The 25406-nt window shown below is 42.4% G+C and overlaps 1 protein-coding gene across 1 annotated transcript; it reads right to left on the bottom strand.

Annotated features, from left to right (window-relative positions):
• Positions 1–15540: 15540 nt before the first annotated feature.
• LOC130037360 (interleukin-36 gamma-like) lies at positions 15541–19125 on the bottom strand. The gene is made up of 3 exons (XM_056129184.1): positions 19020–19125; positions 18322–18455; positions 15541–15750 (listed from the first exon to the last, which is right to left on the bottom strand). The coding sequence occupies exons 1-3, from the start codon at positions 19123–19125 to the stop codon at positions 15541–15543; spliced, it is 450 nt and encodes a 149-aa protein (XP_055985159.1).
• Between the last annotated feature and the right edge of the window lie 6281 nt (positions 19126–25406).

The following is a 25406-nucleotide window of genomic DNA, read 5'->3' as shown; positions in this document are numbered from 1 at the left end:
GGAGGGGAGCGGGTTGAGCTTTCCTCCCCGCCCCGGCCAGGGCTACGGCAGCCGGAGACCTCCAGGACCAGCCACCACCATGCTGAGACCACTCTCCGCACACCTGAAGGTACTGGCAGAGGGACAAAGCCACGTGGGCTCCGGGCCCGAGACCTCCAAGCCTACTCGAATTGGAGTCGAGCATCTTCCACCCAGATCCTCCAAATTCCAGTAGGCGGGGGTCACACCCACCACCTGGCCCCCTGGCGCCGTGTAATCCCATCAGCGGCCAAGACTCAGAGACTATAAAATCCAGATCCCGGAACATCTTATCAGGACATCTTTTTATGACATCTTATTATCTCATTCCTACTTTGGACAAACTTGCAGGCTGTCGAATGTAGCCTGCCCACAGGGCAGAGTCTGGCAAACTCCCCATGGCGTACCAAATATGCCAAATACCAGTAACAATGATGGGTCTCATTCTCCTAAAGAGCCCTGAATATAATCTCAGGACTAGGATGAAAGAGACGTTACTGGGGCCTGCTCGAGGCAATCGACGATTAACAGGATGATGAAATGAAATGAAATACAATGATCAAATATCAATCCCTCCACCAGTGCCCATTTTCCACCAACGTGAATCCCAGTATCCCTACCGCACCCCATCCCCCATCCCACCGTTCCTCTTAATAACGCTTATTATCAAGAAAAAACTGAACAGAAATTTCAAAATACCATTAAGTAGCAGTGAATACTTTAGCCATTAGTCTTAAAGCATGTAAATTTTATGCTTTATATGGATTTGAGATATATAGCTTTCCATGCCCTAGATAGGAGCTCTTTTAATGTTTTCATTTCATTTCATTTTCATTTCATCATCCTGTTAATCGTCGATTGCCTCGAGCAGGCCCCAGTAACGTCTCTTTCATCCTAGCCCTGAGATTATATTCAGGGCTCTTTAGGAGAATGAGACCCATCATTGTTACTGGTATTTGGCATATTTGGTAGGCCACGGGGAGTTTGCCAGACTCTGCCCTGTGGGCAGGCTACATTCGACAGCCTGCAAGTTTGTCCAAAGTAGGAATGAGATAATAAGATGTTTTCATATTTAATTAAAATTAATAAAGATTTAAAATCAGAAATAAGAACTAAATATTTAAAATGTTTTTAATTTATTGAGGTAAATCATATAATGTTTACTATTGATTAAGATACAGAACTAATCTTAAACTACTGTTGAGCCTGTTTTACATTTGGAAATAAATATAAAATGCTTAATAAATTATTAATTTTAATTGTAATATTTTATTTATAAATTTTCATTAGCATTTATAAATAAAATGGAACTATGCTTATTTCATATTATCATTGTCATTAGTATCATACCATTATCTTGTTCTTAAAAAGTATACGCTTTTCTCTCTAGTCATCAGGAAGATGGAAATCAAAACAACAATTAGACATCATCTCACACCACAGAGACTGGCACACATTCAAAAGAACAAAAGGAACCAGTGCTGGCGTGGATGTGGGGAAAAAGGGATGCTCTTTCACTGTTGGTGGGAATGCCCACTAGTTCAGCCTTTCTGGAAAACAGTATGGACATTCCTTCAAAAACTAGAAATTGAGCTTCCATATGTACCCTCTGGGAATATATCCCGAGGATGCAAAAAAGCACAGTAGAAATGACATCTGTACCTATATGTTCATTGTAGCGCTGTTCACAATAGCCAAAATCTGGAAACAACCCAAGTGCCCAAGAACAGATGACTGGTTAAAGAAACTTTGGTACATCTACACAATGGAATACTATGCAGCTGTCAGAAAGAAAGGGACAGACATAGAAGAACTGCACTCATTTATGGAGTATACAATAACGTAACATGAGACTGACACCCAAGGATTACTCCATAGTTGGAAGCCTGCAGCATGAGTGGGGCAAAGGAGCGGTGGAGAGGGGAGAAGGCAGCTGGAATAGAGAAGGGATCACTAAGAAAATGATGGTTGGAGGAATCGGTCAGGATGAGAGATGTGTGCTGCAAGTAGATAATGGATCAAATATGATACCCTCTCAGTATCTGTATTGCAAATCATAATGGCCAAAAGTAGAGAGTATGGGGGAGATTGTCTGCCATGGAATCAGTGGGAGGGTGGGAAAGGGGGTATACTGGGGATATTGGTGGTGGGGAATGTGCACTGGTGGAGGGATGAGTGATCATTGTGTGATTGTAACTCAAACATGAAAGCTTGTAACTATATCTCACAGTGATTCAATAAAATAAAAAATAAAAAAATTATAGGCTTTTCAAAAAAATTTATTGACTCACTGTGAGATACAGTTAAATAGCTTTTCTGGTTAAGTTTCAGTCATAAAATAATCAAAATCCGCCCCTACACCAGTGTACATTTTCCACCACCAATGTCCCCAGTATCTCTCCAGTCACTCCCACTCCTCCCCACCTCTATAGCAGATAATTTCCTTCTTTTTTTTTAAGATAATTTCCTTCTTACTCTCTCTCTACCTTTGGGCATTATGGTTTGAAATACAAATACTGAGACACCATCATGTTTGGTCCTTCATCTACTTTAAGCACACATCTCCCATCCCATGCAATCCCTCCAACGATCATTGACTTAGTGGTCCCTTTATTATCCCAGGTGCCTTCTCCCCCAGGCTTCCAACTATGGAGCAATCTTCCTGGCTCTCATCTTTACTGACCTTGGGTGTCAGTCTCATATTATATTATTTTATATTTTACAAGTGAATGAAGTTATTCTATGCCTATCCCTCTCTTTCTGACTCATTTCACTTAGCATGATACTCTCTGTGTTCATCCATTTATAAATAACTTTCATGACCTCATCTTTCCTAATAGCTGCATATTCCATTGTGCAGATGTGTCATAGTTTCTTTAACCAGTTGTCTGTGCTCAGGCAAGAGTTAAATTTTTTTTCTAAAATTATTTGTATCAATAGGTTACAATTGAATGTTTGGTAGGATTCATCCTTAAAACTATCCCAGTCCGGAGAGGCATGTTGAAAGTAGACTATGGACTGAACATGTTTGTCACTCAATGCCTCTTTTGCAGACCACAACACCCAAAAGAATAGAGAGAACAAAACGGAATGCCCTGCCACAGAGGCAGGGTGGGATGGACGGGATGGGGGTGGGAGGGATATTACCCATGGAGGTGGAAATGGGCACTGGTGGAGGGATGGGTGTTTGATCATTATATAGTCGAGACCCAAGCACAAAAATTTGTGAATCTACAACTGTACCTCATGGTGTTTCACTAATAATAATAAAAAAAACTATCCCAGTCTGAAATTTGAAAAATATCATTTTCTAGATTTAATTTTTATTTAAATAAATAAAAATTTGAATTTGACTTATTTGAATTTTTTCTTTGAATTCTTTTTCTTTCTAGGGTTGTTTTTACTATATATATATATATGCTTTTTTTAAAAAATTGAATCATCATGAGATACACAGTTACAAAACTGTTCATGAGGTTGGGTTTTAATCATAATATTTCATCACCCATCTCTTCACCAGTGTACAGTCCCCACTATGAATGCCCCCAGTTTCCCTCCCATACCTCTCCCCTGATCCTACACCCATGGCAGGCACCTCTCTCTCTCTCTCTCTCTCTCTCTCTCTCTCTCTCTCTCTCTCTCTCTCTCTCTCTCCCTCCCCCCACTCTTTCCCTTCCTTTGGGGGCATTATGATTTGCAACAAAGGTACTGAAACATTTTCATGTTTGTCCCTTTACCTACTTCCAACACTCAGTTCTTGTCTAGAGTGATCATTTTCAACTATCTCTGGAATATGGTCTTTTCTCTGTCTTAGCTGCCCTCCCAACACCATCACTTGTGGCAAGCTTCCAACCATGGATCATTCCACCTGGCCCTTGTTTCCACTGTCCATATCTCTCACTATGTTTTTGTGGTTGTTTTGTTTTGTTTTGTTTTAGTATCCCACAAATGAGTCAAAAATCTTTATTGTTTTCATAGCGTGGCCAGTACTATAATGCTAAATCAAGCATAGACAACTGAATCCTTTCCTAATGCTGTCCACCATTTCTTTGCTGAATAATTCTACAAGCTTTTTAATACTGTCATCTGTGTCAATATACTCTGCTCACCATGTTTTTTGGGGGGTGGGGATGAGACTTCAAAGTTAGAAAGATGGAAAACCTAGCTGTACAAAAGTTTCTAAATGTACCCCTAGACCAACACATAAGTAATTTAATTTGCTTCCAAATCAAGCAAAAAGAAAATCTTGAAAAGTAAAAGTCCACGTGAAAATTCTTTCAGAGTTAAATTTTATTTAAACTAAACGTTTATGTATTATCTGACCTTAATGATCACATTAGTCACACATGATTCCACTTCAACAACTGTGTCATACTCAGAATGCGCTCCATAGGCAAGAAATGCAGAATATCAGGTACCACCCTACAACCAATGAATCAGAATCTTGACTGAACTTTCACAAGATTCCTACTGACTCAGAATCATTTGAGAGGCATGTTTCAGTCTTTCAGTTGGTATATATATATAAAAAAAAACAGACACAAAGTCACATTATACACAGAAGCAAGTTCTTCCTTGCAGGATGAGTCATCTGGAGATATCACAGTGGAGCAAAAAGCTACAGGGATAGGCACTGCAGCTTACAAAGAATATGTCTTCTTATACCTCGACCTGCTGCTAACCTCTGCAATTGTCCCAACTTCCCAACTTAGGAAACAAAAAAAAAGTCAAGAAACCAAAGATTCATTCTCTGCTTTCAGTTCTGCTACTAAAAGTCAAGTCATTTCACTTTCCTGGGTTTTTTGTTTGTTTGTCTGTTTACCCATAACTAAGAAAGTGGAAAAAGCTCATCTGTCCAGTTTCAAAACCATTAGCCAACAACTCCCAATTTTCAGTGAATGCCATTTTTGTTTGTCTTTATATCAGAGATGAAGTATTACAATATAAGCACCCACTCTATACTGTCACTGAATTGCAGTTGGTACCTTGTCTTCCAGAAGATCCTATCACAATCATGCTGCACAACAAACAAAATCAGGGACTTAGTATAATCGTTTATTTTGGTCTGTGGCTTCAGTGTCTGCTTAGATGATCTTATCAGGATTAGTTTCTACCCAAGATTTATGAGTCAGAATCTTTTATGTTCCTCTTGTTTGTATCCAGCACTCAGGTGTAGTCTGGAGGCTTCTCTTCTCTGAGAACAGAAATTTTGTCCTCTGTAGAGGGATTTTATTGAACAATAGCACAATGGGTTGAGTATTTTTGTGCATGCAGCCAAGCACAGAGCCCTCAGCACTGCCAGGTGTGGCTCCAAAACAAAACAAAATCACAACAACAAAAACCAAGGAGCTCCCACAGACTTCCCAGGTTTTTTTTTTTAAGAAGATAGACCACACCCAGTGGTGTTTAGGTTCCTGCTTTGTTCTAAAGGATTGTTCTTGGCCATCTTTGAAGCGTTCAGCATAAGAGAAGGAACACATGGAGGGTGCGGGATCCCGGAGGAAAAAAAAAAAAAAGAAAAAACAGGTTCCAAAAAGAGCCGAGATCACTGGCAAGTTCCAGATGGAGTAGGTGCCGCATCCCGCCTCCCCCAGATGGAACCCCGGTGACCAGAAGCCTCTACAAACACAGCTCGAGTACGTGGGAACGAGGACTTTTTCTCAAATCTGCCAGACTACACCTCCCAGGTAACCTCTGATTCCGGAAGTCACACCCACAGCCCGCCCCCCAGCGCCATCTTTGAAGCATTCAGCATAAGAGAAGGAACACATGGAGGGTGCGGGATCCCGGAGGAAAAAAAAAAAAAGAAAAAACAGGTTCCAAAAAGAGCCGAGATCACTGGCAAGTTCCAGATGGAGTAGGTGCCGCATCCCGCCTCCCCCAGATGGAACCCCGGTGACCAGAAGCCTCTACAAACACAGCTCGAGTATGCGGGAACGAGGACTTTTTCTCAAAACCGCACGGCCGCTTACGCGGCCACGCGACATCTCTCTATATACAAAGTGATCAATGAGAAGTAAACCACCCAATCTTTCTCCCTGAAAATCAGAGTTAAGTTTGGAGCACGGCCACAGCCCCAGAAACACAAGGACTTAATGCAGAACCCAGCAGCTTAGAGCAGAAAAGTGAACGGACAATGAGTTAACCCAGGCCATCATTTCTGCCCAGAGGGGAAAGGGTGTTGCCCCATTCGCCCTCTCTTCTCTGGAAAGAAGGATGGCGGCCGCATGGGAGCCTTGTGGACAGCAAGTATGAGCCGGGGGTGTGGGGGGCGACTAAAACCTCACGAGAAGGGGGGCGTTCTGGTCCGTCCTTCACGCCCTACCGAGGTCAACAGTTGCCCCCCACAAGCGGCTCCCCAGCACGGCCACAGCCCCAGAAGCACAAGAACTTAATGCAGAACCCAGCAGCTTGGAGCAGAAAAGTGAACGGACTATGCGTTAATCCAGGCCATCATGTCTGTCCGGAGGGGAAAGGGTGTTGCCCCATTCGCCCTTTCCTCCCTGGAAAGAAAGATGGCGGCCACATGGGAGCCTTGTGGACAGCAGGTATGAGCCGGGGGTGTGGGGGCGACTAAAACCTCATGGGAAGGGGGGCGTTCCAGTCCGTCCTTCACGCCCTACCGAGATCACCAGCCACCCCCCACGAGCGGCTCTCCAGCACGGCCACAGCCCCAGAAGCACAAGGGCTTAATGCAGAACCCAGCAGCTTGGAGCAGAAAAGTGAAAGGACTATGCGTTAATCCAGGCAATCATTTCTGCCCAGAGGGGAAAGGGTGTTGGTCCCTTCCACCCTCCTCCCTCTGGAAAGAAAGATGGCGGCCACATGGGAGCCTTGTGGACAGCAGGTATGAGCCGGGGGTGTGGGGGCGACTAAAACCTCATGGGAAGGGGGGCGTTCCAGTCCGTCCTTCACGCCCTACCGAGATCACCAGTCACCCCCCACGAGCGGCTCTCCAGCACAGCCACGGCCCCAGAAGCACAAGGACTTAATGCAGAACCCAGCAGCTTGGAGCAGAAAAGTGAACGGACTATGCGTTGATCCAGGCCATCAAGTCTGCCGGAGGGGAAAGGGTGTTGCCCCATTCGCCCTCTCCTCTCTGAAAAGAAAGATGGCGGCCACATGGGAGCCTTGTGGACAGCAGGTATGAGCCGGGAGTGTGGGGGCGACTAAAACCTCATGGGAAGGGGGGCGTTCCGGTCCGTCCTTCACGCCCTACCGAGGTCACCAGTTGCCCCCCACGAGCGGCTATCCAGCACGGCCACAGCCCCAGAAGCACAAGGGCTTAATGCAGAACCCAGCAGCTTGGAGCAGAAAAGTGAAAGGACTATGCGTTAATCCAGGCAATCATTTCTGCCCAGAGGGGAAAGGGTGTTGCTCCCTTCCGCCCTCCTCCCTCTGGAAAGAAAGATGGCGGCCACATGGGAGCCTTGTGGACAGCAGGTATGAGCCGGGGGTGTGGGGGCGACTAAAACCTCATGGGAAGGGGGGCGTTCCGGTCCGTCCTTCACGCCCTACCGAGGTCACCAGTTGCCCCCCACGAGCGGCTCTCCAGCACAGCCACGGCCCCAGAAGCACAAGGACTTAATGCAGAACCCAGCAGCTTGGAGCAGAAAAGTGAACGGACTATGCATTGATCCAGGCCATCAAGTCTGCCGGAGGGGAAAGGGTGTTGCCCCATTCGCCCTCTCCTCTCTGGAAAGAAAGATGGCGGCCACATGGGAGCCTTGTGGACAGCAGGTATGAGCCGGGAGTGTGGGGGCGACTAAAACCTCATGGGAAGGGGGGCATTTCGGTCCGCCCTTCACGCCCTACCGAGGCCACCGGTTGCCCCCCACGAGCGGCTCTCCAGCACGGCCATGGCCCCAGAAGCACAAGGACTTAATGCAGAACCCAGCAGCTTGGAGCAGAAAAGTGAATGGACTATGCGTTGATCCAGCCCATCAAGTCTGCCGGAGGGGAAAGGGTGTTGCCCCATTCGCCCTCTCCTCTCTGGAAAGAAAGATGGCGGCCACATGGGAGCCTTGTGGACAGCAGGTATGAGCTGGTAGTGTGGGGGCGACTGAAACCTCATGGGAAGGGGGGCGTTTCGCTCCGCCCTTCATGCCCTACCGAGGCCACCGGTTGCCCCCCGCGAGCAGCTCTCCAGCACGGCCACGACTCCAGAACACAGAAACCAATTTCTTAACTATCTGACTTTCAGTAGAAATACTTCCAGGGTCAATAGGTAAAATAGCAGAAATCCAAAACCAACATTTAATTCTTGAACCCAGCTGTAGAAAGCAAATCACTTCACAATGCTTTTTCAGCATGTCTGATGTGGGGGGGGGGGGGTAAACTCTAAATAATAGTGGTGAATCTTTTATTGAAACAATGAATCTAATCAAAGCAGATAGAGTGTTAACTAGAATTCATCTGCCTCACAGGGATGGGGAGGGGTGGGGGGTGGGGTTTTATTGGGGTTCTTCATGGTAAAAAATAAGTATTGGTAAAGGGAAATGTGTTTGATATTTGCATGACTGAGACATAAACCTGAAAGCTTTGTAACCTTTCCCACAGTGATTCAATAAATAAATTAAAAAAAAAAAAGGATTGTTCTTTGTAGTGTTCAGAGGGTCTTGGTAGGGCTTCTGTATGCAAAGCATGTACTCCAGCCTATTGAGATGTCTCCCGTGCTCTTAATGTGATTCTAAGACTTTATCTCACTGTCACATCTGCTCAAATTCCATTATTCCCAAAATGCCACATGACTAAGTTCAATGGCTAAATAAAAGAAAATACCCTCCCTATCTACATGGAAGGTAAGCATCACATGAACAGATAGATAAGGAAGACTTGTGGGCAAAATAATACAATGTGCCCTTCACTATTACCCTTAGGCACATGTAATGAAGTAAATTAAGACTTAAGAGCTGTTCTGAACAGTGCAGCAATGAACATACAAGTGCAGATGTCATTTCGACTGTACTTTTTTGCCTTTCAGGGATATATTCCCAGGAGTGGTATTGTTGGGTCAAATGGGAGCTCAATTTCTAACTTTTTGAGAATTGTCCACACTGTTTTCCAAAAAGGCTGAACCAGTCGTCATTCCCACCAGCAGTGAAGGAGAGTCCCTTTCTCCCCACATTCTCTATTGCAAACCACGACACCCTAAAAGAGAGAGAGAAAAAGAGGGAATGGCCTGCCACAGAGGAGGGGCGGGGTGGGAGGGGATGGGGTAGGGGGATGGGAGGGCTACTGGGTTCATTGGTGGTGGAGAATGGGCACTGGTGAAGGGATGGGTACTTGATCATTGTATAACTGAAACCCAAGCACGAAAGTTTGTAAGTCTACACCTGTACCTCATGGTGTTTCACTAAAAAAATTAAATAAAAAATAAAATAAAGAATAATTTACAAAAGAAAAAAAAAAGACTTAAGATCTACTGAAAGTCCTTATGAGCCTGAGTAATTTCTACAGCAACAAAATGGGAATATAGATGCAGATGCAGTTTCAGCCAAACTTGAAATTCAGATATTTCTGAACACACTGATCCAGTTGTCTATAAATTCATTAGAGGCACATACCAAACAAAGTCAAGAAGTCTTTGAGAGGATAAATAATCATTTAGGAAATTTTAACCAGGTTGAATAAGCTTAACACAGTACAACAGTTCAATCATTACGTGGGAGAAAGAGTTTATTAAGTTTATCAATCATTTGTGGCTCAGATTTATCTCCTGGGGCAGATCCCACTGCACTTTCCTCTGTCACTCTATCCTGTGCTGTAATAAATAGCACCTCGAGTACGCAGATCCCTGAGTTTCAGGACTGGCCAGCATAGTACAGATAAAAAGACACCCAAAGATATGAAGAGCAGCAAGAGTGAGCTAGTCAGAAGCACCAAGTTCACCCTCAAGATAAATAGGGGACACTTTACAGGACATTGAAAAGTAGGTCCATTTGTAAACACAGACCAGTGAGATCTAAGAAGAATTTGGAGCCATTCAAAATTACCATGAAACCACTTATGAAGTGTCCCTGCCATCAGTCTGGTGATCAGCCTGTGGTTAGATCTAGGTGACATGTGTGGACAAAATGATAGTGGCACTGTTGGGAGACAGGAGTAAGGATGGATGTACGACTGGGTTGTGAATCAATAATGGACTGTAGTATATCATCTGGATTTGGAAAAACAGTGCCAAAGTCCTTGGAAGGATGTTTTAGACATCAAAACGTTCATTTCTTCATTCAGAAAATAGTTATTTAATGCTTGCCATGACCATCACAGGAATTAGGCGTTAACTGAGCTTTCCAGGGATGTTGTTCCTGGGAAGGTAGGGCGCAAATTTGGGGCCCAAAATACTAGGATGTGCTATTTAAGCTCTGTTAGATACCAAATTTTCTAAAAACCCCTCCCCTTCCAAAAATTATACAGTGACCTGGCCCAGTGTACTACTACCTAAGAAGTTACTTTGACAAAAGGCAACAAGAGTATATAGATAGGAAAAACATATCATAGGTTTTTACATGGTTTGCTAGCTCAACTAGCAACTGTAGACTAGAGAGGACAACAGAACATCACAAGGCAAGGTCCAGACCCAAATAATTGAACTGCCCAGAGGGACTAGGCAGAACAGCAAGTATTTGAACAATTGAGTAAAGTCCAATTCCCAAACCTCCTTGGGATATGTGCCATGTCTTTGGATACTGTTGATTAACAGGAGATTGTGTTCCCTGTGGAGTGTCTGAGCACAGATTTCACTACCCTGACAGACCCAACCCCAAACAAACTATCAATAGTCTTTTCCCAATAAAGGCAGAACAACCAAGGACCTACAGAAGTTATGTTAGCCACTAATGGACTTCCACAGGATAATTGAGGGGAATGAAAAGTACTACCCTTCCAAAACAATCAATTTCTCTGTGATCATCCTCTTGTCAATGCCCAAAACCACTCCTCCTCTCAGATTGGGTTGAGGGACTAATGTTAAGACTCACCAACAACTTGTGACTTTTGGGCTCTATTTCTGATTTCCCAACGTGCCCTTTTATTTCCCGTTGTCACTTCACTGCTGTCACACTGATGACCTTCACAATACATAATTGAAACCATTTCAGGCAGATGTACAGCTTTTAATAGTAAAGTATCTGAAAGCCATACATAATAGGGCCAGCACTCCTTCCAAATGGTAGCATGTGCATATTACAGGTATAATGTTGATCTGATCTAACTTGACCTAATTCTTAAGGGAGTGATTCTCACCCACTGAGAAATTGTCATCTTCAATGTCAAACCTTAACAAAAATTTACAGAGAGGGCCCACCATTTATGCTGTTGGTCATCTTTTTCTGAAATTTCTTTTATAAAGATAAATTAAGATCAAACTTTCCTTTGAAATGATTCTTTGAAACTTTAACAATACCTTTTCATAACTCAATGATGTCTTCAATTACTTTCTAACTGAAACTCTTAATAAGTACAAATTTAGTTTAGTTACTCATGGGACTTATTGGTGGATGTAGAGTCTACCACAATGACTAATGCCAGCATTAAATATAAAACTTGAGTTCTGACACATAAAAATCATGTGCACTTGACCACTGAATCATTTCCTGTCCATATGTATTTTGAGGATTCTTTTGTTGCTGAGTTCTGTATTTTATATATTTTTGCTATTTCTTGTCAGATGTATAGTATGTGAATATTTTCTTCCTTTTAGTAAGATATCTTTTTGTTTCAATAATATTTTATTTTGCTTTGCAGAAATTTTTTGTTTCATGTGATCCAGCTTATTAATCCCTTTTGTTCATTTTTTGTTTTTGATTTTCTTGTCAAGAAAGCCAAATCTCTAAGACATTTCTGAAGTCAGTATCATAGAGTATTTTACCTATGTTTTCTTCTCTGCATTTTATGAATTTAGGTTTAGTACAAGCATTTTTAATTTGCTTTTTAAGCAAATCTAAGTATTTGAAATTTACTACTTTAAATTAAGCTTTTTGCGTGGTGTGATATAATAATTTAATTTCATTCTTTTGTGTATGACTACCCAGTTTTTCCACACCATTTGTTGAAAAGACGTTCTTTGGGGACAGAGAGATAGTACAGAAGCTGAAGTGCTTAACCTTCATGCAGCTCACCTGATTTGATTCCCAGTATAATATATGATATCCCTGCTCACTGCCAGGAAGGCTCTCTGAGCACTGATCCAGGAGTAAGCCCTGCTTTGCCTAGGTGCGGTACAAAACAAAACCCAATGAATTAAAATAAAAACAAAAAGCTTCCTATTTTCCACTTAAATCTTTGGACTTATTTGTTGTAAATTGAATGTCCACATATGTGAAATCTAATGTTTGATTTTATCCATAGACTCTTGATTTTATTTATTGGTCTGAGAGTCTGATTTTACTCCAGTCCCACACTGCTTCGACTATTGTTATTGCTGTCTAAGCAGTATGCAGAACATCAGTCTCATGATTACTATTGTTTCCTAATATAGTTTAAAGGAGATTACCTAGAGATCTCCCATCTTGAACAGAGAGTCCAGGTTCCCAGCTCTTCGGATGACATATTCATCAGTTTTGGATAATTTACACTGATAAAATTCAGTAACTGTTGGTATAATTGTAAAAATAATGTTACTCATATCTGGTTCTATACACTTCTATTTTGCTACAAATACACACAATTATTTTTGAGTACACTCTGCTCCTGTTACCCCAAAAGATTTTTTTTTAATAATGTAGGAGTATGGCTATTTGTTCAGCCACTGATTAAGCTGATTGAATTGGGCATGAACTCCACATTACTTTTTTTTTAGTTGTATCACAATTTTTTTAATTGTGAGATAGAATTACAAAGCTTTCGTGTTTGAGATTCAGCCATACAATGATGGAACACCCATCCCTCCAGCAGTGCACATTTCTACCACCCACATCCCAGTCCTTACCTTGCCTCTATGGCAGACAATTTCCCCAGTACTCTTTCTCTAATTTTGGGCATTATGTTTTGCTCAAAATTTCCCACCACCATTCAAGCCTACCTGCCAGGAGCAGATGCTAAATAATTTATTTTCCATTGAACACTTTGAGTATCATGAGGGCTTTCATGGTCGTGATTATAAATATAAATTTCTAGATTGTAAATGATTGGGTTCCAGAGACATCACTGTATGGCACTAATACATTTTGGGATTCAATTAGGAGTCTCTGGGCCAGGGCTGTTGGTGCACTAAGATGGAGCCCAGAAGCAAATTGTGGGCATGACAGTCAGTCTACTGGACTGGCAGGGACCTGGGGAGGGACAGCCCAGGTTTTCTGCTGCCATGAAGACTGGAGATTCAGTCCTGGAACCCACATACCTGGCCTTGCTTGTGGAAGCTCTTGGTCATTGGGATTCCATCTGGAGTAGGTGGGGAGAGCACACCTGCTCCATCTGGAGTTCCCCAGTGAAACTGGCTCATTATGGGGCCCAGAGAGATCTCTGGCACTGTGGTATCTTCCAAGACTTGTTGCTGTGTCTCTGGGTCAGGGCTGTTGGTGCACTAAGACATGTATTACAAAATTTTCAGCAGATTATATCTTGGTGAGGTCCATCCTGCAACAGGATGGAAGTATAGCCACGATTTTGGATTGTGGAAGTAAGTGGCTGCTGGGGGCTCTTCTTGGGAGAGCACAGGTCAACTCACCTCCCTCCAATTAACCCGGTCTGTTCAGCCATGCATGGGTCCAAGCTTTTCTGCAACTTTTGATCTCTTTCTAGATATATTCAGGGGTCTCTGAAGCAAGGCCAACAGTAGAGCTTACCCGTGGCACTGGAGTTGGTTCGTGGGGGTGACTGTCAGTGCTTCCATGTATATTAGGAAGCAGGAAGAGGTAGCCCACTCCAACTCTGAGAAATCCTGGAGATTTCAGTCACAAAACCTGCATACCAGAGTTTTCAGCAGATTATATCTTGGTGAAGTCCATTCTGAGACGGTGGAGTCAGGTCAGGGATATGGTGGAGATTTTGGATTGTGGAAGCAAGTGGCTGCTGGGGCTCTGCTTGGGCGAACACCAGGCCAACCTGCCCTGCTCCAATTTGCCCCAGTCTGTTCAGCCATGTGCAGGTGTGAGATTAACTGTCCCTTTGCATCTCTTTCAAGATTTATCTATGGGTTTCCGAAATAAGGCCAGCAAATGAGCTTGTATAGCTGAGCCAGATGTGGTTTGTGGGCGTGGCTCCCACATACCTAACTTTTGGCTATTTAACTTCTTGGTAAACTTGGTCCCAAGTTGTTAGGATCTGACCATAGACACAGAGGCAATTTTGGGGTACCAGGAAGCCTGAAGGCACCATCAGGCTGCTGATATACTCAGCCCGCAGGTACAGGTTGACCTGCTGGCCACACTATACTCCCACCAAAAGTGATTTTTTTCTGCTATTCATTTTGGGCCACACCTGGTAATGCTCAGGGCTTACTCCTGGTGGTGCTTGGGGACCATATCCAATCCCGGGGATCAAACTTGGGTCAGCCATGTGCAAGGCAAATGCCCTACCCACTGTACTATCTCTAGCCTATTTTTTTTAACTTCCTGCTATGTTGTCTGGATGGTAAGAATGACTAAAGGTAACTATTAGAAGGACTAGGCAGGGCAATGTTATTAAATTGTAAAGAAAACAGAGAAACAAAACATTCTTTTCTATGTTGTCTCCTACCACAGACTTTCATCAAGTCTCTCCCTGCCTAAGCACTAGGCTCATGATGTCCTCTGTCACTTTACTCCAGATTATCTGTTAACTCTGAACTTTCTATTTCATATTTAATCTATTGTAGCTTTGTTATTATATGAATGCATAGTTTATATTCCTGTGTGTTTAATATTATAATTAAGACAAAAATAAATACTGATGACATTTTCTTTGAATGTCCTAATCTTTAATGGAATACATTGCACAACAAAGAATACAGAATATATAGTCCACATGAGAAAAGAAAATTAAGGAAAAAGATATCAACTTTCTTCATATTTGCATTGACGAATACCATGTCACGAGCTCTGAGGCTTCTTCATACCCACCCTTGAGAAACCCTCATAGCTTCTGGGTCTCACTGTCCTTATGAGAGTATTGTGGGATGGAGCCACAAGCATTATAGGGGAGCCTTATGTTACACCTGTCCTTCAGAAAATTAGTCACATTCCATCCTTAGTTGCCATGTAATCATCACTTATTTTCTTCCATAAGATGAGACAACAGCAGATCTTTTTCACATATCAAAACTAATGTGAAATGACATTGAGATAAAAGAGAGGAAAACATGCTGAGAACTAAAAATTTTTGGACAAAGACTTCTGAGCAAGAGGGTGGAGTGATAGCACAGTGAGTAGGGCAACTGCCTTGCATACAGCCAACCCAGGTTCGATTCTCAGCATCCCACATGGTCCCCTGAGCACTGCCAGGAGTACTTCCTGAGTGCAGAGCCAGGAGTAACCCTGGGCATTGCCGGGTGTGACTCAAAAAGAAAAAAAAAAGAGACTTCTGACCAAGCTGCCACCTTTAGGCTTAATTAGTGTCTTTATAGATAAAAGCAATATTGTCTGTTCCCCCTGGGTTGGAAGTGAGGAAGAGGGGCTGGCCCTTATTAGAGGAGGCGATGAACCAGCCAGGAAAGGCCACTGACTCAAATGTGGAGGTCCTGCCATCCTGTTCTCGGTAGAAGAGGAAGTTCGTCACAGGTTCCAGTTCATTGTACAGTTGTAAGATCTTCTTATCCTGAAATGTGAGGAAAAGTACCCAGAAAAAGAAGTATAGGGTGCTTAAATCATCGAGTTGATGTTACATTACCAATAAATGTCCTGGAACCTAGAAATTTCTAAAAACACTTTTCATATTTTAGAGGAGGTATAGAAAAACTAATCAAAGGACTAGAATAAACATCTAAGAAATTTCTGCTTCCTAACTTTTCCATTCAGAAATGTCACCAGAATGACTCAAAATACTAATAAATAGTGACAACACTTGAAAAAGGAACTGGACTCTCCTCACACAGAGCCTCTCAGAGCCTCTCAGATCCTAAGGAAGGAGTAGCAATTCCACAGCAGAAATCCAAGGTCTTTCTTTAGCAAAGCAGTATGGGATAAGGGCCTACTGGGATATATACTGCCCTGACAAAAGCCAGGTTGGGTGTGGATCTCTGAGAACTGCTGACAGATGAAAGAAGGCAATGATACAAACAGAGGACTTCTCCCAAAGAAGCAAAATAAAGATGACAATAAGAAATTTCCTCTATCAGAGGGACAGACATAGAAGGACAGAACTCATTTGTGGAATATAAAGTAACAGGATGGGAGACCAACACCCAAAGATAGTAGAGATAAGGGCCAGGAGGATTACACCACAGCTTGGAAGCCAGCCTCACATGCTGGGGGGAAAGGCAGCTGAGATAGAGAAGGGACCACCAAGTAAAGGATGCTTGGAGGGCTCGCTGGGAATGGGAGATGCATGCTGAAAGTAGACTATAGACCGAACACAATGGCCACTTAATACCTGTGGCATATGTTGCAAACCATAACACCCAAAAGGAGAGAGAGAGTAAAAGGGAATGTGCCTGCCATAGAGGTGGAAGCGGGGGGTGGGGGGTGACGGGATGGGGATGGTGAGAGGGATACTGGGAACATTGGTGGTGGAGAATGGGCACCAGTGGAGGGATGGATAGTTAATCATTGTATGACTGAAACGTAAGCATGAAAGTTTCTAAGTCTGTAACTGTACCTGATGGTGATTCACTAAAATAAATGAATAAATAAAAATAAAAATAAAGAAAGAATAAATAAATTTCTCCAGTTATCAGAAAAAAAAAGAAATTTCCTCTATCTCACTTACAGAAGTATGCTTTATAAGTATGTATATAAGCACATACCTCTACTGTATATTTAGGTATATAAGCATATGCCTCTATTGTATATTTAGGTAAAGTAAGTATTTCTTAATAAATGAATAAATTCAAGTTGTCCAGAGAGAGACACATACACAAATAGTCTATAACTGACTGCACGTCTTCCTTACCCACCCAAGATGGTGAGTTCACCTCTAAGATTTCTTTATTCGGTTAATGACCTATAATTAATTTACCCAATTGCTTTGGGAACTCCAAACTAGGAGCCATCCATGATATCATCTTTAATAATCCCTTAACATCTAAGCCAAAAGCTTAGCCTGTGAGCTCTGTCACCAAATAATTCATAAATTGAGTTACTTCTCCCAATGTACCCCAACTCCCACCCCACTCACGCCTAACCTCCAATCAGACCATCATCAACTTTATTGCTACCACTCATTTTCCACAAAACAATGGCACAAACTATAAATTGTAATCACAAGATCTGAACTACAATGACCAAACTTCAAAATGCCTGTCAAGGAGAAAGTCTGTGGGATAGGAAGGAACCTGGAGACGTTGGTGAAGGGAAATCAACACTGATTGTGGGACTGCTGTCAGAACACTGCAACTATAAATAAGTACATAAATCACTATTTAAAAATAATAATACAAATAAACAATAAGCTGAAATAAATATGACTAAGTCGACATCTAGGTTATATCTTGATTTCAATTTTATATTTTAATCACAATTTTACACATTCTTTAATTGAAGAGATGGGTGCTGGAACATTGTATGACTGAAACCCAATCACAAACCATTTTGTAGCTGTGTATCTCATGTTGATTCCATTTAAAAACTTCTTTAATAACCCATGTGTTAGGGCCAGAGAGATAATACAAGGGAGTTAAGGGGCATGCTTTGCATGAAGCCAACCCTGCTTAATTCCCAGCAACACAAAGGTCCTGAGCAGCACCAGGGTGGAATAAGTAATTCCCTGAACTATTGGACCTGAACAACACTGTATCCCCAGTTGACTGAGCATGGCTGCAAGTTTCCCCGTCACCCTGGGCACCATTAGTGAGGCCCTCCACAGACGTGATATAAGAGGAGAGGAAATGTAAGGTCTGGAAAATTAGATGAGATATTAAAGTGAGATCTAGAAATTCCAATAACTGATAACAGAAGTTTCCATTGAAGAGATAATACATAAATTTGAAGAAATAGTGCTTAAAAAGCTCTCACATTTCAAGAAAGACAGTCCTTGGTTTTGTGAACAAGAAGCAGGAGAGATTAAAGAAAGGCCGACTGCAGGCACAATTCTAAATCAAAAGGAGTGACAAATGCTTATGGCAAAGAACAGAAAAAGAGATCTTTTGGATTCTAAAATTTGATTTTATGCTACACTAACTTCAATTATCAAATAACTTGGTCTTTAGCATTATTTTTCTTAGTCACTCACCTTCAGTTGCAGTGTGGGCTTCCCTTCAGTCTCCTCACAAGACAGACACTTGTCTGGATTCTTTATTCCCAAATAAATAGGAAAGCTTCGCTCAGGAGACACCTGGTACTTGCAGGGCATGATGGTGACAGTGACTATAAAGATAAGAGAGGTGATGTCTCTGTTTTCTGAAGTCAGAAGAGACTATTATATTGCATGGAGTGGTGCCCTAGACCCACCAAACAACCAACATTGTATTGTTCATTCATACCACATACCCATCTCTGCCCTAGTGCTGGTGACAGAACCTGCAGTGGAGATTTTCACATTTCTGTTTACATACTGGTGGTCAGGATCCCCCATCTGGAATCCCTTTGATCCTTGGAGAGCTCTGTCAATGAGCAAGGTTTGCCTAGAATCTGTCTGAGTGTGATTTCTTATTGGTCCTCATTGGGACAGCTGGTACTCAGGTTCGAAAGGCGCTCAGATTTGCAAGCAGTTCTCTAGTTCCACCCTATTCCATTTTCTTCATCAGGTCCCATACAAATTTGTTTCTAACTTCCCTTCCCAGGAAGATGTGAAATTCTCCTCCCTCAACTGAACTATTGTAAATCTACACTTTAACAAAAGTCCCCATTACAGCCTCCTAACCTATTTGTGTGAGGGGGCTGCCTCCCCAGAAGTGACCAGAGTATCAGAGTATCAGTATCCCCACTCACCTGGAACCACATTATTCTTCCGTGGAACTGAAACGAGATTTTCATCTTGAAAGATCCATACATTCTGATTCAAGTCAGAGATCTCCCCCAAATCAGATGTGGCCATTACTGTTTAAACAAAAAAGATAATGAAGAAACACTCAGATTAAGGCTGCTTTACTGCACACCATGAGGAAGATCACCTAATTCAGGCCCTTCAATAACAAAGGCCCAGGATTTTCACACCAAACCTGCCAGTCTCACAGAACCCTAGACCCAGAGATTTTGCACAGGACATCTGTGGGCTCCTTGAGGAAGGCAGGTTTATTAATTGGCTGAAATAGGTAAACCGTCAGTGTGAAGGTTCTCTCTTTGAGGTCCAGGAATGCTGGAACTGAGCTAGAGCTGTCGTCAAGCACTGTCCTCACCTTCAGGAACCACATGGTCCCAGTGGAAATGGGAGGAACTGATGGGATGTAGTATACATGGAGAGGAGCATTCAGAAGACCCCACTGTCAGTGTGGGTGTCTCAGGTTCCCCACTACCCATCCCAACATCACCTGAATGGAAGGGTTTCTGATGGATAGGGTTTCCTGTAATGCCTGCCATATTGGGGCTGTCTCAGCACCTGTGGGGACAGAGATAGAAGATGTGAGCCTGAGCAGACTTTTCCAAGACTTTTCTTCAGCAGGTTCCTAAGACCTTTTCTCTGGACAGGCACCTGGGACACATAAGCTAAACATAACTCCTACTCCAAGAATCTGAGCCAGGGGCTGGAGCGATAGCACAGCTGGTAGGACTTTGCCTTGCACGTGGCCAACCCGGGTTTGATTCCCAGCACCTCATATCATCCCTTGAGAGCACTGCCAGGAGTGATTCCTGAATGCAAAGCCAGGAGTAACCCCCTAACCGTAGCCGGGTGTGACCCAAAAAGAAAAAAAAAAACTCTGAGCCAGCCCCTGAACTAAATCTTTCAGAAAGGCACAGAGAGAAGAGATCAGGCAGAATTTTCATGATTTCAGAAATCAGCTAGTGACAATATCTCTCCAGAAGTTCCCCAACCAGCATGATTTTTGATCATCAATACCCCAACAGTTCCTGAAACTTGTGCCATGTCCTCTGGCAACCCTTTCCCCCTTGGCATCTGCTTCTGCCTATAAACCTGGAAGCCCAGAGATAGAAGATCTCTGCTAGGATTCTAGCAGCTTCCAAGCGAGAAATAGTTGGTGCCGTGTGTTATAAAGCATAGAACCAGCTCAAGCTTCACTGATCCCTAAAGCATAGAAAAGAGGAAAGTTTCCAGAGTCTGAAGACACTCCAACTTCTGGATGGGGAAAAAAAAGACCTTTATTGAAAATCCAGAGGACTAAGTTGCAGCTGCAGCAGCTCCCAGAAAAGCAATGAGCTCTGACTAAGCCTGCTTATATATCTGAGCATAAGGGAGTACCCTGCTTCTTAATGGAGCATGACAACCCTGCAAGAAGAAAACAAACCAGTTCCACCTGCTTAAAGATCCCTGAGGCTCTGATGAAAAAAAATATAATTCTAGTGGTGTGTGAAGAACCTGCCTGAGCTCCTTTAGATATACACCCTAAGCCAAGACCCACAGGAAATAAAGTAGGAAGGTGTGAAGGTTGGAAGATGTCAGAACCTGGGCTGCTCACAAAAGAGTCTCTGGAGAGACTTCCCCAGATTTCCCTTCTTCTCTCATTGTCTCCTGGTACTAGAATTCAAACAATCACGCCCTTTTAGAAAGTTTTAGAAAGTTCCCATGCCTGGAGTATGTGGGAAAACTTGTCCTTTTTCAATGAACATAGGACCCTAATTTTGGTCCCATGTTCACTACTTACGTTCCTACAATTCTTGTGCTAGAACTTCCATCACTTTAGAAACCCTGGGCACTAAACAATATACCCTCAATTGAGAAAAACTGTGTCCCTGATATCTCTTGCCTCAGACTTCCCTCCCTGATCCCTTCCACTACAGATTTCATTCTGAAGACACGGGTTTAAACTTGAGTGCTAGTGAGTATCATAAAAATTACAGGAGAACAAGTCCTTGAGAGCCATGTTGAAGCACAGCAAGCCAACCCATTCACTAAGGGAATGGATGAGAACTTTTATCGCAACGTAAAAATGCATACTATGGGGGTTGGAGCAATAGCACAGCGGGTTTGCCTTGCACGCGGCCAACCCAGGTTCTATTCCCAGCATCCCATATGGTCCCCTGAGCACCGCCAGGGGTGATTCCTGAGTGCAGAGCCAGGAGTAACCCCTGTGCATTGCCGGGTGTGACCCCCCCCGCAAAAAAAAAAGAAAAAAAATGCATACTATGGTTACATGATACCCTAGCTGCATTTTCATGCTGTCCCATAAAAACTGGAGTGAGACTTTTCTGTACAAATATAACCCAGTTTGCTGAATTATTTCTATAACTGTTTTGTTGTTGTGTAGACAAATGAAAATTTAATACACCATTAGCTGGGGCTTGAACTGGATTTACAAAGCCAAATATGCTAGACATAGTCATAGACAGATATGCTGATAAGGGAACCTCAGCTAGCTGCTCCACCCTCCAGAGAGATTAATATCCAGCAAACGCAGCATATGCAACCACTCACCAGATCTACTTAGCAAATTACACACCGCTCACAGTTATACTGTCATTCTGTGAAGACAGGCAGAGAAAAAAAAAAGAGTGATCCCCAGTCTAATCCCTCCGAGTCTCACAATCTGTTTAACACAAACATTCATCCTCGGGACAGCTTATGCAGAAAACAAATGAAGAAAATACATAGAAGCCTACCAAGTTTATTGAGAGAAAACAGTAACATGGAAGTCACACACAACACATACATATAACAATAACAAAAAGTAAAAAAGCATTTATGGAACAGACAGCTAAGGACTCTGGCTTAAATGCCTAATGTTTGCAATTTCTAGACAGAGTCAAACGCCAGAGAGCTTTCATCTTTTTCTGATGATACAGAAAGTACAGTTGTATAAAAGAGGTAATAAATCAGCAATCAAAAAAATTTTAGAATTTTGGACAAAACATTCGATGAAGAAATTGAAATAATAAGGCATCCTCTTATTTACCTCCCCCAAGTAATATTTTTAACATGTGAAATAAAGAGATAGAATGCAACATTTTAAAAATAGTTTTTACAGATCAGTAATAATGTAGGTAATCCTTAAAAAATAAACAAAAATTTCATTGAAAGGAAACACAAACCGATAGAAGTGACTATAGTTAGTCATGCACATAATTAGCAAAGTGCAATTTAAAGCAGTAATGAAATTTAGTTTCCACCTATTAGGAAGATGACAGGAACTTTAGAAGATGACAGGAAATATAGTGAGGAAACATATTCACTCATCCAATGAATGATTGTGTGAGTCAGCACAGACATTTTGTAAAACATTTTTGCAGGAGCTATTGCTAAAAATCTCGATATAGTACGGAAGTTCCTTGCAACATAATTACATGATAAAGAGATATTAAGGGAATATTGATTGCAAACAAAGTCAAATGATCACTATTTTTAGGTGACATTAAACTATATTTAGAAAGCCCAAAGCACCAAAATAAAAAAAAAAACTACAACGAGGGGACTGGAGCGATAGCACAATGGGTAGGGTGTTTGCTTTGCACACGGCCAACCCGGGTTCGATTCCCAGCATCCCATTTGGTCCCCTGAGCACCGCCAGGAGTGATTCCTGAGTGCAGAGCCAGGAGTAACTCCTGTGCATCACCAGGTGTGACCCCCATTAAACATTTAGTTTTAACAAGCAATATAAAATAAATTTCTTTGTGCCTGCTAAGGGGGCAAGTTTAGGGGCTGGGTGAGGAACTGAGTGGAAATCCTATCACTGATGTAGGATTGGTATTGCAATATTGAATGCCATAATAACTGTATTATGGAGCGATAGCACAGCAGTAGGGCATTTGCCTTGCACGCAGCCAACATGGCCCACCCAAGTTCGATTCCTCCGCCCCTCTCGGAGAGCCCGGCAAGCTACCAAGAGTATCTTGCCCGCACGGCAGAGCCTGGCAAGCTCCCCATGACGTATTCAATATGCCAGACACAGTAACAACAAAGTCACCAATGGAGACGTTACTGGGCCCGCTCGAGCAAATCGATGATCAACGGGAGGCCCTTTACAGAAATCAATGGCATTTATAAATGCAAACAATGAAGTAGAAGAAAGAATGAAGCATTTTAAATCTCATTCACAATAATGCCTTAAAAAATTAAGTATTGGGGCATGCTAAAAGTAGTCGATAGACCAAACATGATTGCCACTCAAAGCCTCTCTTGCAAAACACAGTACCCAAAAGAAGAGAGAGAGAACAAGGGGGAATACCCTGCCACAGAGGCAGGATGGGAGGAGGGGGGATGAGGGGGGGGGATGCTGGGACCCATGGGGATGGATGACGGGCACTGGTGGAGGGATGGGCACTTGATCATTGTATAACTGAAACCCAAGCACAAAATTTGTAAGCCTATAACTGTACCTCATGGTTTTTCACTAATAAAAAAAGAAAAAAAAATTAAGTATTGGGGAATCAGCTTAACAAAAAACTATATAAAAATTGTAAAACATCATTAAGATAAATTTTAAAATCACAAGGAAATGTAAACACATTCCCTGTTCATATATTGAAAAGATGAATATGTTCAAAATGACAAACTGACCCAAGACAATTCCTATAAAATTCCCCATAACATATTTTAGAATCATAGATCAAATGTTATTAAATTTTATTTTCAATCACACACCCCCACTGGGCTGGAGCGATAGCACAGCGGTAGGGCATTTGCCTTGCACGCAGCCAACATGGCCGACCCGAGTTCGATTCCCCCGCCCCTCTCAGAGAGCCCGGCAAACTACCGACAGTATCTCGACCGCACGGCAGAGCCTGGCAAGCCACCCGTGATGTAGTCGATATGCCAAACACAGTAACAACAAAATCTCCAATGGAGACATTACTGGGCCCGCTCGAGCAAATCGATGAATAACGGGAGGGCCTTTACCTTTGCCTTTACCTTTACACCCCCACTAAAATAGCCAAAAATATCTTAAGAAAAGAAAAGAGGTAAGGCTTTTATTTCCCCAGCTTTAAATTATATTATTTAACTACAATAATCAGGACAGTGTGGTATTGGAATAAAGACACTTTTAGTGGTGAGAATGGCCCATCTTGTCATGTGTCTTATCTTAGAGAGAAGACTTTCAATCTTTCATCATTGAATATGATGTTAGCTTTGGTTTTGTGGTAAATAGCTTAAACTATATTGAGAGGTGTTCCCTCTATACCCATTTTATAAGGAGTTTACATCATGGCAGCTAGAACTTGTCAAATGCTTCCTCTGCCTCTGTGGATGATATAATAATTTTTGTCTTTCTTTGAATTTATATGGTATGTTATGTTTTATTTTACATAAGCCATCCTTGTATATCTGAAATAAATCCTACTTGATCATGATCTTTTGATGTATTGTTGGATTTGGTTTTCTAATATTTTGCTGAGGATTACAGCTATGTTCATCAGTGATAATAGTCTATGATTTTCTTTTTATTTATATCACTTTCTGCTTTTGGTATCATGCTTGCCTCATAAAAATTTCTTGGCAAAATAGGAGACTAACACCCAAGAAAAGCCGAAATAAGTACCAGGAAGTTCACTCCATGGCTTGGAGGCCAGCCGCACATGCTAGGGGAAAGGGCAGCTCATATAGAGAAGGGAGTACCAAATAAAGGGTGTTGGGAGAATCCTCCCAGGATGGGAGAAGCATGCTGAAAGTAAATAATAGACTGAACATGATTTCCACTCAATGCCTCTTTTGCAAACCACAGCACCCAAAAGGACAAAGAGAACAAAAAGGAATGCCCTGCCACAGAGGCAGTGTGGGATGGGTGGGGGGGTGGGGGGGTGGGAGGGATACTGGGATCAGTGGTGGTGGAAAATGGGCACTGGTGAAGGGATGGGTACTCGATCATTGTATAATTGAAACCCAAGCACAAAAATTTGTAAGTTGGGGCTGGAGTGATAACACAGCGGGTAAGGCGTTTGCCTTGCATGCAGCCAACCCGGGTTTGATTCCCAGCATCCCATATGGTCCCCTGAGCACTGCCAGGAGTAATTCCTGAGTGCATGAGCCAGGAATAACCCCTGTGCATCGCCGGGTGTGATCCAAAAAGCCAAAAAAAATTTTTTTTAAGTCTACAACTGTACCTCATGGTGTTTTACTAATACAAATTTAAAATTTTAAAAAACAGAAATTTTTTGGAAAGATTCTTCCTTCCTTGATTTTCTGCAAGAACCTGTCAAGTATTGGAAGTCGGTTTTCTTTGAAGTGTTGGAAACATCCCATACCCTCCAGTTAATCCATCTGGGCCCAGA

Source organism: Sorex fumeus, unplaced genomic scaffold (genome assembly GCF_029834395.1).
Source record: "Sorex fumeus unplaced genomic scaffold, SorFum_2.1 ptg000006l, whole genome shotgun sequence".
NCBI classification, from domain to species: Eukaryota; Metazoa; Chordata; class Mammalia; order Eulipotyphla; family Soricidae; genus Sorex; species Sorex fumeus.
Note: the sequence above shows the minus strand (reverse complement) of the source record. Positions and strands in the feature narration are given on the sequence as shown.

Coding starts and splice junctions, on each gene's coding strand:
- LOC130037360 (XM_056129184.1), bottom strand. CDS start 19,125: ATGGCCACATCTGATTTGGGGGAGATCTCTGACTTGAATCAGAATGTA. Junction 18,456..19,019: donor GAAGAATAATGTGGTTCCAG/GTGAGTGGGGAT, acceptor TTATCTTTATAG/TCACTGTCACCATCATGCCC. Junction 15,751..18,321: donor AGCCCACACTGCAACTGAAG/GTGAGTGACTAA, acceptor CTCACATTTCAG/GATAAGAAGATCTTACAACT.